Below are 14,845 nucleotides of genomic sequence, written 5' to 3'. Positions count from 1 at the left end.
ATTCAATATGAATGGTCTTTTTCTCATCAATAGAAATATATCTTCTTCCTTTCTTCAGAAGATCCGAACTTGGTACTTAGCCTGAATCTGGGAAGTCAAAGAGCTGTGTTCCAAGACTACAATAATGCTTTATATTTACTGTGAGTTTAGGAACGTGACGCTAACGTGACATGTTGTAGGAAGCTAAGAATACCTTCTCTAAACAATGCTTTTAAGGCTTAAGCCAACAGAGTACAGAAATTCCTGCATCTGTTTTATGAACCAACATATTTATCTAGGCATTTCTAATGCTTTGTTTCCATGGCATCTGGGTGCCAGTTTCTCCTAGACACAACCATTAGGCTAGCTTGTGAAAAAATTTTAATGCAACAACTCACCCAAGTGCCCAGCTTCTTAACGAATATGAATCCCTGTGCCAGCCATTGTAACTACTATTAGAGAACATACAAGAAAATACTAATTATACAATAGTTTGAATAGGTTTGAAAGACTTTGTAGAGGTGTTAAATCTGAACCCAGGACAACCTATTCAAAAAGGTTGATATAAAATTAATTTGAATGCATACATTTTAGAATATATTTCTACTATAGTTTAGATATTGAAAAAGCTATTTTAATTTCAAATCTGAATAATACAAGTCAATAATACACATTGTAAAGTACTGGAACATGAAGAGAAGGAAGGATCGGTCCTATGTTATGTTAAATTAAAGGAGAATAAGGTAAATTTAGTATTTCAGTCAAATTGACATTTTGTCAGCTAAAAAGGCTTGTGAGCATTGTGTCTTTGGTAATACTTCCAGATAAAGTTTCTAAATCTAATATAGGTGGGACAAAAAAATAGCACATGATCAAGCGGAAAACACAATTAAGTAAAAAAAAACAATTTTAACCTATTTTACAGAGAACATTTTATTATTACAATGGAATATTTTCAATTAATTTTACTTTTCATTCTATTAACTTCTGCATTTATCTCAGCTTGGTAACCCAAAGATGCATTAATTGAATTGTAAATACTGCAGGAGATTGTTTGTTTAAAAACATCTTTCACTGGAATTTTCACACAAATTAGTGAAACTAATAGATCATAGGCTGTAAGAGGGTTTATTTCACAAAAATATAAATTCACAGTCCAATCTAACCAAACAGTTTAGTGGCATTTCTTTCCAGGGGCACTATTTATCCCCAGAGTATATTTTAACTTATTTCTTAATTACAAAATCCTGCTTTATGCAAAATCTGACATTATTAAAGATTTTTTTTTCCCAAAAAAGGAAAATAGAACACCTCTTCTGGGGAATTTTAGTGCTTTGGGAGAGATTATATTATTATTCTTTTATATAAATCAACTTTCATCACAGGCAGTCCAACAGTCAAAGCTTCAACAGCCTACTAGGCACCCCTCAATACTGTCTATATAATTTACTATCAATGAGCATTTGATGGAACCCTTCAATTGTATAAATAATCATTAGCCTTTCCCAATTCAGTTTAATCTCTTTCTTCAGTATTCCATTTGCCTCTGAGGTGCCAGGGTCAGAAATGTAAAGTGTTAGATGTTACAAAGCTATCATGTATCAAAGAATAGGAGCATTCTTACAATTTTTTTTTTTAAATGGTCAGATCTCACTTTCCATAGCAGTAGTTTTTTTCACTATTTAGCATTTTTCTGTCAGTGTCCCAAAGAAATGCTATGGTGAATGTGCTTACTGAACACGCAAGGTCAAAAGTTCTATAATGTTATCATACACATGCTACAGAAGTCAGAGTAGCAGCCGTGTTAGTCTGTATTCGCAAAAAGAAAAGGAGTACTTGTGGCACCTTAGAGACTAACAAATTTATTAGAGCATAAGCTTTCGTGAGCTACAGCTCACTTCATCGGATGCATCCGATGAAGTGAGCTGTAGCTCACGAAAGCTTATGCTCTAATAAATTTGTTAGTCTCTAAGGTGCCACAAGTACTCCTTTTCTTTATGCTACAGAAGGTTATTTATATATAATATCTACACTCATACTGATCTGTTTTTAAAGGTCAGGTTGCACTAAAGTATGCACCGTGAGTTACAGCTATTGATATTTTCTGCAGATGACAAAGGACTGGAAAATTTAAGAGTCTATGGCACTGCTCTGTCTTAACTACGTATCTGGCCATTGACAGGGCAAAGGACTAATTGTTTAAAGTTATGTAATTCATTTTTATGTTACTAATGAATACGCTGTTCATGAAAACCTCTGGCAAACTTAATAATAAAACACAGGAACCCCAAACAATTAGTTAGATAAACTAAATTAATTTCTTACTAAAATAATGCATGACAAAAATGGAAAATCTCAGAATGTGTGTGAATAAAATCATTCATACTGTACTTGTAAACACTTATGAGTTTCCAGTGGCTTTGACTTGCCATCTGAAAGATACTATTTTCCCTCCCAGGCCCCCCTTAATACATTTTGAAGATAGCATAACTCTTGAAATACAAATCATGACATTTTCCAAATGTAAGCAGTTATTTACTTACTAGTAATGATGACCTGTATTTGATTTTTGAGGAAAGAGTCTTATTTCAGGATATCCCTGTACATTTTCTTGGTGACAGAAAGAAAAATATTTTTGACAATCCATACTGCCAACAGTGATTAATCCATTTAACAACTGAAAGAAAAAATATTGCATTTTCTAGTCAGTAAAATCACTCTGGGATCACACTGAGGTTAGTTCATGGCATATGAATCTTTGTCAGAGATGAATACTTCCAAATTTAGACATCAGCATTTATTGCAGTCCTCACCTTTGGAGTACTCAGCAGGTAAAAAGCAAAAAGGCTAGATTTTTTTTTATGATTTTGTGTGTACAATTACATACATACTTTGCACATGAAATACTATGCATGTAGTAGAACCCCTATTTTATAAACAAACTGGAGACACACATTCATAATAATCAAAACGTTCATAAAACTGGACATCTCAAAATTACAATAGGTACAGTACATAAGCTGCAGGATGGTGCTCTGAATTGCTTTTTTTTTTTTTTTTTTTGTCCCTCTAAGCACTGTAAAGCAACTTCCAATGCACTGAAGGCACTGGCATGTGAAGGGATGTCAACTTGTTCTTAATTGACATCACTTTGTTATGGGGTCCTTCATACCCCGGTTGGGGAAAAAGGTTTCATATAACTGACTATTAGTATGACTAGTGTTTATGAAAATCAGTATTATACTGTACATGTCCAGAGCCATGATTAGTCTACACACACTCCTAACTGGCACCAAATGGTCACATGATTGCACAAAAATGCAAAGTAAGCACAGACCTGAATACTGAAGTGTGTATAGTTCAGATCACTGAAAAGCAGACTTAAAACATCCTGGAAATACTATTTAATAACATGAATTGAAAAAGCCCTCAAAAGAATATTTTCAGGTTTTTTTTAAATATAAATAACGTTTTATTAATGTTTTATACCTCGATTTGAAATCAGAACCAGATCCTGATTGGTTCCTCTAGGTGCTACTTAAATACAAATAATTATAATAAGCTATCCATTAAGGAAGTTAGAGGGGAAAAACGGCTATGGTTACTTAAAGCCATTTCTGATCCAATGTACATAAATGTCCTTTTTTTACCTTTTTTATTTTAAACACAAATACCTAGTCACCTTATAATTCACAATACATAATGAATTAAACTTCAAGGAAAGTTATTCTAAAACTTGTCAAAATTTGTGGGATTATGGGTACTATAAGATGACAGTAGCAATGTTCAGGAACTTAAAAAAAAATCACCATAGTTGGGACAACATAAAATTGCCAAGCAGGAACTTATTATTTTGTCCATTATATTAATCACTCATCTTTTTCACTTATGGTAACTTCTCTAGGCCAATTTATTGAACAGTCTCAATATTTCTATTAAATAGGACATTTTTAAAACTTGGAATGTGATTTCCATTTTACCCTGGCCATCCTTTTCCATTCTGGCATTAAAGCCTGGCAAGGCCCACACCACGGAGCATAGAAATCAACCATCCAGACTTCATCCCGCTTTCTTTGTTTAACTAGTGTACTGAAAGTCTCTGGTGTTAAGGAGACCACCGAAGGGTTCATGAGATCCTAAAATACACAAATAATGAGACTTACATTTCACGTACAATGAAATTATCCTGAATGCAGTACTATAATACAAACTGACTACATAATACTACCATGCTCATCTCACTAATAAAGCTTGTTTTTCTTTAAGTATCAATAACTCAAAAATCCTATAAATTAGCAGCCTTTGAAGAATGGACTGAGAGGGTAGAGATCTGCACCTTATTTCACAAAGGTGATAAAACTACTCGCAATTTTAGGTACATACATTGGGAACCACACTGTCTGAGCACTCTCAATAATGAATGTATTTCTCCTCCCTATAAAGTTGGGAAGTGTTATTAACCCCATTTTACAGGCAGGTAACTGAGGCATAGAGACATAAAGGACATGCTCAAGGTCACAGAGAAAGTGTGTAGCAGAGCAGGGAACTGAACCCAGGTCTCTGAATTTCCAGACTAGCACTCAGGAGACAATCCTTGCTCTCCCGCCACTCTTTCTTATTTCAAGAACATCAGGATAGCTGGTTAGAAAAGATACCTTGGAATGTTTTACACCAAAACAGCATGTATAACGTGAATTCAGGGACTGACAGTGTCATAATGTTAAAGTCACATACCTCTATAAACGCCAAGATCTGTTCAGCAGAGTGATGCCCTTCATATTCATGAACATTGGACTGATTGAACACCACTGTTGTTGGGTAAGCTCTAATGTTATGCTATTGAAAAACACAACAACAAAACAAATTGCAAAGAATGTTCCTGTTTGCTGCCAATCCATTAAGAACCATTGGTACTAATGATCCATATTCCAGCTAGCCAATTTGCTTTGCACAATACAACTCTTCAAACTTTTAGATAATGTACTTAATCTTGCCTTAGCGCGGGGGGGGGGAGGGGATGGACTAGATGACCTATTGAGATCCCTTCCAGCCCTACATTTCTAGGATTTGTTGGATTTTGATAAATGGGAGTTTGGAAGGCCTACAAAAGAGTGGGGTCTCCAAACCCTAATTCACAGTGAAAAGGATGCTGGCTTGTTGAAGAGGCTGTACTGTTGGAGTTTAAAAGCCATCCCATGCTCCTTTCACTGTGCTCATGGTTAAGGGAACAAAATTACAGCCTTTTCTAAGTCTTCTGACCTGTCCCTCCTAATTCTCTAAACAAACATACCAAAAACCTTTATTTGAAGTTTCAGCTGTACCCCTCCCCAACCTTCGGTAAAACAGTAACTGTACATTAATTTTGCTATCTGTAAACCTAGATTCTTCAATGATTTAAGTCCTTCAGAGGAGTTGCCAATGTACACAATCTTTAAGGCTTCCAATTCTATGCCAATTTCCCCATGTATCTTATGAATTTAAATTTTTCACTATAAAATCAGAAATATCCTGGTTAATTGTGCATATGTTAGATTACACCGTTTGACTAATTTTTTTTTTTAAAATCTGTTGTTGAATTCAAGCAGTGCAAATACATAGAAAAGGTCTAAGCAAGTAAAAAGACAAAAATGCTAAGGAAAGCGCCTTCTTAAATACGTTGACTGGTCCTGCATTTCTTGTGACCTCCAAAATTCCTGATTTGTACTGCAGACAAAAGCAATGCACATTACAAAGCAGCTGTAGGCTGGCTGGGAACTTGAACTCTTTGTGGCATTCTGAAAATGGTGCTCCATCAGCGTAAACTTCTCTGCTGTTTTTATCTCTCCATGTTCAAAGCAATAATAGGACCAGTGTATATTTTGTAAATAGATTAGGAACGAGTAACTGGGTCTGTGCTCAATCATTTCTCTCTCAAAAGGGAATAACCCGACACTGGAATTCAAATCTTTCCTGACCACTAAGGAGATCAGACAAGACTTTAATCTTTTACAGAACACATTTTAAGTTTACAAAAAGAAAAGGAATACTTGTGGCACCTTAGAGACTAACAAATTTATTAGAGCATAAGCTTTCGTGAGCTACAGCTCACTTCATCGGATGCATGAAGTGAGCTGTAGCTCACGAAAGCTTATGCTCTAATAAATTTTTTAGTCTCTAAGGTGCCACAAGTACTCCTTTTCTTTTTGCGAATACAGACTAACACGGCTGCTACTCTGAAACCTGTCTTTTAAGTTTACAGATTCTTTTAAGAGACCTGTATAGTTTATTCCCTTGACAAAAGCCTTGATAATGGAGCACCCTGTTTGGATGTGTTTTGAAATTTTAACTACAAGAAAACAGCATTTATTGAATAAGAAGTTAATACTTGCAGCTTACCATGTTGCATAGCCCTTCGTGGATTGTGCAGTCTAGTGTGCCAAATTTAAGCTGACCAATAAGGTGCTTTGATGCTTTTCTCAACTCTGGCAACAAAGCTCGACATGGAGGACACCACTAAAAAAAATGCAAATCATAATACTATTGTTAAAACAAAGCAAAGAACATATAACTCTCCTGTAAGCAGTTCTCTGCAGAAATGTGAATACATATATTCTCTCTCAGTAGTCCGAGCAATTTGTGTGTGGTCTTGACAAACAAGACTCCAATAAAGGATAAAAACATTCAATGTAGGAATGGTGCAACCTTGGATTAATGAATTATTAGGGTGCTCCATGCTATAGAATATCATCTTCAAAAACAATGCTGGTATTTTAATAAAATTTACATATTTTAGCAAAAAAAGGAAAAGAAATATAGCAATCTAATACTTACAGGTGCAAAGAAGTCAACAAGCCATGGTTCCTTCTCCTTGCCAGGAAAATTCTGAGGCCCAAGTGTGATAACATTAGAGTTTACACTCTCCTTGGCGAATGCAACTATGTCATATAGGATCATCTTCCCTAAAAATACCACCCAAAACAACCCACTGTTATTCTTAATATCTATATTCTTATGATTACTCAATATTCATTTACCAAAAACAGGAGCATGTTTCATTAACGGTGTATGATTTGTCTTATTACAAATGTTATACCAGAGATCAGGCTGAAGAGCTGGTAAATGCAAACTTTGTCACTGGCCACACTGGTCCTGATTCAAAGCCCACTGAAGTCAATGGGACTTATTCAATTAACTTAAATGGGCTCTGAACAAGGCCTTATTAAATAAACCGTAAAGCTATCATCTTACTTCAACTTATGTAAGCATCATTTCACTAGTTTGCTCAGTGTAGGTAACAAGTATGGCAACGCATGTTGGACATTTGGAAAAGAAAATGCTTAATGCATAAAATGTCTAGCCAGGATAAAATATAAAATTAGTGTTCTTTGTGGAAAATGCTTTTTGTTTTGAAAATGATTGAGTTGAAGAAACTCAAAGTAGCAATGCCTCAGGTCACAGCACAGTGATGATGCAATTTAATATTGCTCTCACTCAGTTTAAATAGATGAGACCCTCAACATTATCCTCTCATAACCAAAATAATAACTAGGAAAAGTACAAGTTGTAGCAAAGGTTGTAGATGCCACCTATTCTGTACAAATTAAAAGGAGCCATTCTGAAGAGACGATATAGATATCTTTGAAAACTTGCAAGGAAAACATTAGATGAATTGGCACCGACTGCAGTCATACCAGCATTAAAAATAAGATAAATTCTCTTTATGCTTTTTGCATCTTATAGAATTTGGCTACAAAAACATCATACCTATATAATGGTCCCTTTTAAAGCTCTAATGGTCCCTTCTAAAGCAATGACTTTAGCTCAGTAGGAGGTTTTATCAGACTAAGTTTCTGGTTGAGATCTTTTGTGTGCTATGCTCTTCATGTTTCAGAGCCTGAAAGCCAGATCTTCAGCTGGTGTAACCCTACGTAATCAATTGAATTTGATGAAGCTACACTGATTTACATGAACTGCAATTCCAGCCCTGAGTCTATACCTAAATTTTTACAGCATTTCAGAACTCTTTCAAGGGGACACTTCAATATTGTAGGTTTGGAATTATTTACTGGTAGGCTTTCGAGGAACTAAGCATATATGGCAAAAGTGGCTGTGATTGAAAGCGCCCCTGTATTCACACTCTGCACACTAATGTAGTAAAACTAATATGGTGAAATGTATGTAGCAATATTATATGTAAAGTTAAGACTTCCCGCTGTATGTTGTTAGCACATATTCAAAACCACACAGCCCTGCCTAGACAACCATTGTTAAACAGGTCTATCCTAAACAAAGGAATGTGTGTTTACCTCAATTTACATATTAGTAGTAAACAGCGTCCTCAAGACACTAGGAGGAGAAGATGGCAGGAAACAGAGCAATTTGCATTTTAGCAAACGCAAATGGAGGAAGAAAGAGCATGGAGCCTCCTTTATCATGAGACACCATGTCACCTTTCACCTGCTGCTTTGGATAAAGTTTACTTTTTGGGGGGCAAGACGAATCCTTAGAATATATTTCAAAGATTCCATGGCCTATAAAAGAAAGGGGCAGGTACCCCAAATTCTCTCCTTTACTTAAGACAAAAGCACCAGAACCTTTTGGGCCTCTGGGACAGATCCTGACCAAGGAGAGGATCAGCCACTATCTTGCTGGAAGACTGCAGGTGAGAAAGGCCATCTTACACAAAGCCTTGAACCAAAAGTTGCTAGATTTAGTTTTAAATGCATGTTTTCACTTTTATTTGCTGGTAACCATTTCTAATTTTCTCTTATACTTGAATTAACTTAAAATCCTATTTTTTTTTTTTTTTTTTTTTAAATCTAAACCAACCCAGTGGTATGAACTGTTTGATAATTCCAGTTAAGGTAGCAAAGTATTGCTATTGATAATTCCAGTTAAGGTAGCAAAATATGACTCCTTAAAAGGGTAACACACTTTAATATCCAGGACAGGGCTGGACATTCCAGAAGATGTGTTTTTGGGAAAATTCAGGGCCGGGGACTGTGTGGACTCATCATCCCAGTTGTTAACCAAGGCTAGGTGAAGCCAGTGGAAATCTGTGGCATTGCAGGCATTGGTCCAAGGCTGCCCAATACATAGACAGAATGCATGCTTGTTGCTAATTGTGGGAGTTCCAGGCAGAGAGCCAGTGACCAAGCATTGTGAGGCATTTGGGGTTACAGGGAAAGAGGTGATACAACTCTTCACTGGCGTGGATTTCACCCCATAATGTGACAACAGTGGGTGGAAGTGAAATTAGCAAATGGACACATGTAAAATAAGAGATCAAGTCCCAAGATTCTGAAGCCAAAAGCGTTTTGCAAGCAGCGTGGTCAACATATGGGGAAGGGTGTGTCTTATGTCATCTTTCAGCTACCTTTGCCAAAGCAAAGAGCAGCACTGATCAGCTTCAGAAATTCCCATTCTTATTCCAAGGCTGTAAAGATGTCTTTGAAATAAAGGTAGTATTAAAAAGTGAATAAATAGGAGGAGAACCTTTTGGGGTTTGAGGATTGCTTACAGAAGAAAAAAAGTATACAGAATAATATAACTCAAGACAATAGGCAATGTTAAAGCAAAATTATGATGTAATATTAGAATTGTGAAAACAATTGTTCTGAAAAATAAATTCAGTTTGCAAAAGACTTCACTTAAAAAAATTACACATTATCTTAAAAAACTTCTGTCAGTTTGCCTTACCATGATGAATTTCATAATCTTCAGTTCCCTTTCCTTTAAAGACTGCTAGACAGGGCTGATAGACATACAGATTACTGCAGACAGTTGGTGCAGAAAGGCAGTCAATCTTTCCAACCTATTATTAAACAATAATGTTTGGGTTCTTTTAATAAGGAAATCTAGTTTATTTATATTAGTATATTTGGAAAGTTGACATAAATTAAGATGCTTTTCCAAAATAGGACTTCCTGTCCGTTAAAAATGCAATATTATTTTATAAGTGCTAGTGGTCTTTGATCATAAAGACTGATATGATGTTTAAGGTAAAATACAATTCACACAGATGTATTATGTACGCAAGCACAATTAGGTAGAGAAAAGCTTCTAAAAACAAAATAATTTAATATTGCGACACAGCTAATCACTCCTAATTCTTACCTCAAAGACAGGTATAGGGAATAGAAACTAAAACAATCCAATTTCTTCCAAATAAAATATCAAGAGAAAACACAGCATCTGAGATAAATACTAGGGGACCAAATTCTGCTCTTAGCAGAGTAACTACCATGGAAATTACTATGAACTTACATTAGAGAACTGTATGATCTATTGTGTTTAAATATACAAGCTTCCCCTGGTTACATAGGAGCTATTCTGAATTACTTTTAAGAATGAAAGTTAATTTAGTTCCAGCTTCAAGCACACACAAATATAATTATAAAATCCTTTTGGGGTAAATATTTAAAATACTGTTCAAGATTTGCAAGGCTTTTTTTGTTTGAAGTACGTCTTCATCTTCTGTAAAGAAAAAACTGCCCAACGTTTATACAGACATATCAAATGTAACTGTTGAAATGAAACAAATACGGACTGTAACCAGTTTTCAAACTGGTTACAGTGCCTAACCAATATGTAGGTACCTAAGTTCACTCAGGTTTAGTTAATGTGCAGCACATTTGATATTAAATTCAATGGAAGCTGCAAGTGCTCAGTACTGTGAAAATCCCTTTGATTTAGACATCTAAGTCAGGACATGGGTGCCTAACTTTGCACACCCAAGTTTGAAAATTGTGGACTACAGCAGGAATCACCTATCCAATGCAACAGTCTGATACAATAAGGAAGGTTAAGGAGAATTTGTGTTGTAATTATTTTCAGTTTTTATGTTTTAACATACTCAAGTTCTACTTAATAGGCCAGATTTTGTTCTGAAATCAGTGGAGTTACCCCAGAGGTACACAGGTGTGGGAGCAAAATCTGTCTCAGTACTTACAACTGATAGGTGATAATAAAGAAGATAAGATGAAACAGCTTGTTAATGGGAAGCTAGGGTGCATAATGCTAAATAAATGAGTATTCTTACCTGAATATGTTCATCTTTAAGTAGAAAATTCAGTTTTTTAAACTCATGCACATTTGACTTGTCACTCTCACCAAACTGAAAGAAAAGCAGCCACCGGTGATGAGCCACGTGGTCCTTAAAATGGGAAGCAAATGAGAGAGAAATGCTTAGCTTCCAGTTTCTACCGGTTATGCAAGTTAAATCCATGTTTTCAGTCATGTTACTGTAAATCAAATGCTAAGCAATTCACCAAAACCTAAATCCTTATCCAATACACATTGCATTGCCCTTTGAAACTATATAAATTTAACAGCTTTTCAATAGAGCACCACCCTAAAAGAGAAAAATCTAAACTATTTTATATATCTTTTTAATCTTGCTTCCAATTTGCCTCCCTCATACTAGATCAAAATTGCTAAACTTTGCATTCTCTCTTGAAAGCAGTGATACTCAGATCTCAGTTGTTCAAGAGCCAAAGTAGCGATCAACATTACCCAAAAGAGCCACAGGAGTGTGAATTCATTGTTTCATTTACTGTACTAAAATTCATATTTAACAGTATGACGGGAATATTTATTTTCTATACACACATTCTCACGGCAAATAAGTTTAACTTAGTGCAAGATGATAACTTAATTGGTTAAAGCATCCTGATTGGCTAATAATTAAATCAGTATTTTAACATCATGTGCTGCAAAGAGCCGCAGGCGACACATTAGAGAACCACTTGCAGCAAACAGTATTAGCCTAGTGAAAGGAGACTGAGGCTTAGGGTTTGTCTTCACTACCGGCTAAATCGGTGCTGCTACGCTCAATGCAGCTGGCATCGATTTAGCGGTCCTGGTGAAGACAAGTTAAGTCGATGGGAGAAGCTTCTTACCTCTAATGAGGCTGCAGAGAGCATTTCAAAATCTGGAAGATGCTGCATTACTTCCAAATATATCTCTTTGGCATCCAAGGAGTTAAGAAACTAGAAGAGAAAAAAGTCACTCTAATACATCATCATATATAAAATGTATAAACATTAACCTGATCGTTGTTGATTAGCAATCCTCAACAGAATTAACCTGATTAGTCCCCATTCATCAACTGAAAAATGCTGTTAATCAACATATGTTACTTGATTCGAACTTCCCTTTAATTGCTATTACAAGAACACTATACTCTAAGCAGTCTGCTCTTGTAGGCCCAGATTTTAAAATATATTTAGGCACACTGTGCTCAGTGCTGCGACGCCAGAGTCTCTTTTTAAAAAGTGATTTAGGCACATAGGAGACTAAATCCCATTGTCTTACACACTGCTTTTCTCCCCATTCCCCGCACTAAAAACACAAAATACCACACTTTGTCAAAATAAGTGCTAAAACAAAGTCATGGCCTCAACTCACAAAACTCTTTGTTTGGCAACATGTCTCTATTTTACTGTACTATTTGTATAGTTCAGATCACTGTATTTCTGTAATTTTGCAAACATCAGGAAGTGCATAAGAAGTAGTAACTCAATGCTGGTGGATTTAATGTAGCTCCAGTGACTTGTTACTTTCTCTTCAGGTTCACTTTTGAAGAAGGGCTTTGGTGGCCGTAGCATGAGAGAGGGAGAATCACGTTTCAGATTGGTGATTTTCTTGCATAAATTAGGAATATTAACCTCAAGACAACTGAAACAAGAGTTTAGGGTGATATGGTAATAGGAGGATAGCACAACACAGCATATATCCATAGTGACAGATAATGCAAGTCCATTTTCATTGCATGTAGATCACATTTTGAGATTTTTAAGAAGGGTATATATCAAATTTACCAGAAGCACATAAGTTAAATGTAAAACTGGGAACAAACATTTCTCAGTGTAATAAATTCAATTTTGTTTGATTGGTGAATGTTTATAATCCACTTTCTCATCACCACCACCATATTGCATGTAGACACAAACTGTTTAAAAGTAACTCATACCAAAACACCTCCTTTCTCTTTATTAGTTAAGGTGGCTCCAGGTGGAAAGTATGCTGTAGTACTAGATGAGATATCCAAATTATCACAAAGCTCACCCTGGGTGGCACAATCCATCCAGCCTACATTAACAAGGCCTTCCTAAAATAAAAAAGCAACAATTTGATAGTGTTATTTTGAAACTCAAGGTCAGATGAATTTCTGCAAATACAATAGAGGCAACTAGCTACTGTTTTTAGGAGATGGGGGGGGGGGGGGGAGACTTACAGGGAAGCACAACAATACTTTCATAGTTTCATATGTACTCTATTTTAGGAAATCCTTTAAACTTTTAGTTCCATTATATCATGTCCAGTAATGAGATGGCTCTCAAACATAAAGCTAATTTGAAAACAAACTGTTTGAAAGTTATTGGGTGAAATCTTGGCTCCTCTGAAGTTGGTGAGAGTTTGCCATTGACTTTTATGGCATCAGGATTTCACCTTTTGGAATTTTGATTTAAATATAATGGGTAACATCTCCAAATGAAATACTGCTTACCAGCATGCCACCTAGTTTAAGGCGCGTCTGGGAATTCAAACAATCTGGAAAATGAAAACAATTTGCCTGTAAACACAAGGCTTTAAATGATCAAGTCATTAAACTTACTCTAGTTTAGAATTTTTCTTATCACCAAGAATCCCAGGAGGAAGCAGGCTACAGTTTCACAATGCATGTTGGCTAGCTTTTTAAAAAACACATTTTTTTTTTTGGTAGCTTTTCAAGTGAAAATCTTGAGGAGCTACTTCCTATGCGATGACAATTGTGAATGAAAATATTCTATATTGGCTTCATTGGTAGAGAATCCTCTCATTTTGAAATATGAGCAGTTGTTTCACATGGCTTATGATTCCTGCCCTTGTAAACTGATTCTCGCCTGAGCAATGTTTTAAAAATATCTACCTATCAAATTTTGTCATAGAAAGAGATTTCATTGGAATTATTAGAAACCCCACAAACATTTCTGAAAAGTACTAACTTGAGAAGATAACTGATTTTTTGAAAAGGAAATGCAGTAGATTTAGTCTACCTGGTTTTCAGTGCTTGATACAGTTTCACAAGGGAAATTATTAGTTAAACTGGAGAAGATGGGGATTGATATAAGTATTAAAAGATGGACAAGGAACAGGTTAAAGAGGAGACTACAATGGGTCATGCTGAAAGATGAACTGTCAGGCTAGAGGGAGATTACTAGTGGAGTTTCTCAGGGATCGATCCCGAGACTAATCTTATTTAACATTTTCATTACTGACCTTGGCCCAAAAAGCGGGTGTGTGCTAATAAAATTTGCAGATGAGACAAAGTTGGAAAGTAAGGCCAAAATGGAGGAGGACCGGAATATCATACAAGAAGATCTGGATGACCTTGAAAACTGGAGTAACAGAAATGGGATGAAATTTAATAGTGCGAAGTGATGCACTTAAGGACTAACAACAAGAATTTTTGCTATCAATTGGGGACTTATCAGTTGGAAGTAACAGAGGAGGAGGAGGAGGTAGACCTGGGTGTACTGATTAATAACAGGATGACTATGAGCTGCTAATGTGATGATGCTATGAAAAAGGCTAATGCACTCCTAGGATGCATTAGGCGAGGTATTTCCAGTAGAGACAGGGAAGTGTTATTGCGTTTATACAAGGTACTAATGAGACTTCATCTGGAGTACTATGTGTAATTCTAGTCTCCCATATTTAAGAAAGATTAATTCAAACTGGAATAGGTGCAGAGAAGGGCTAGTAGGAGGATCAGAGGAATGGAAAACCTACCCTCCTTATGAGAAGAGCCTCAAAGATCTTGGTTTGTTTAGACTAACCAAATGAAGGCTGAGGGGAGATGTGATTGCTCTCTATAAATACATCAGAGGGATAAATACAAGGG

At 35.9% G+C, this 14,845-nt stretch overlaps 1 protein-coding gene across 4 annotated transcripts in view; it reads right to left on the bottom strand.

Moving 5' to 3' along the window:
• The window catches only part of DNAJC10 (DnaJ heat shock protein family (Hsp40) member C10), a 35,921-nt gene that overhangs the window by 7,700 nt on the left and 13,376 nt on the right, over positions 1-14,845 (bottom strand). For 2 of the 4 annotated variants that reach the window (XM_038422229.2, XM_038422230.2), the window contains exons 9-19: positions 13,469-13,512; positions 12,932-13,069; positions 11,859-11,948; positions 11,000-11,113; positions 9,658-9,772; positions 6,790-6,917; positions 6,355-6,471; positions 4,714-4,815; positions 3,960-4,115; positions 2,523-2,656; positions 378-431 (exon numbers count right to left, since the gene is read on the bottom strand). In XM_038422229.2, coding sequence (XP_038278157.1) covers positions 378-431; positions 2,523-2,656; positions 3,960-4,115; positions 4,714-4,815; positions 6,355-6,471; positions 6,790-6,917; positions 9,658-9,772; positions 11,000-11,113; positions 11,859-11,948; positions 12,932-13,069; positions 13,469-13,512 — 1,192 coding nt within the window. The remainder of the gene's footprint in view (positions 1-377; positions 432-2,522; positions 2,657-3,959; positions 4,116-4,713; positions 4,816-6,354; positions 6,472-6,789; positions 6,918-9,657; positions 9,773-10,999; positions 11,114-11,858; positions 11,949-12,931; positions 13,070-13,468; positions 13,513-14,845) is intronic. The other 2 variants (XM_043505444.1, XM_043505446.1) reach the window with 1 other exon arrangement.

This window comes from Dermochelys coriacea, chromosome 11 (genome assembly GCF_009764565.3).
Source record: "Dermochelys coriacea isolate rDerCor1 chromosome 11, rDerCor1.pri.v4, whole genome shotgun sequence".
Lineage (NCBI taxonomy): Eukaryota > Metazoa > Chordata > Testudines > Dermochelyidae > Dermochelys > Dermochelys coriacea.
The sequence above is the reverse complement of the archived record's forward strand: the minus strand, read 5'-3'. Positions and strand labels throughout refer to the sequence as shown.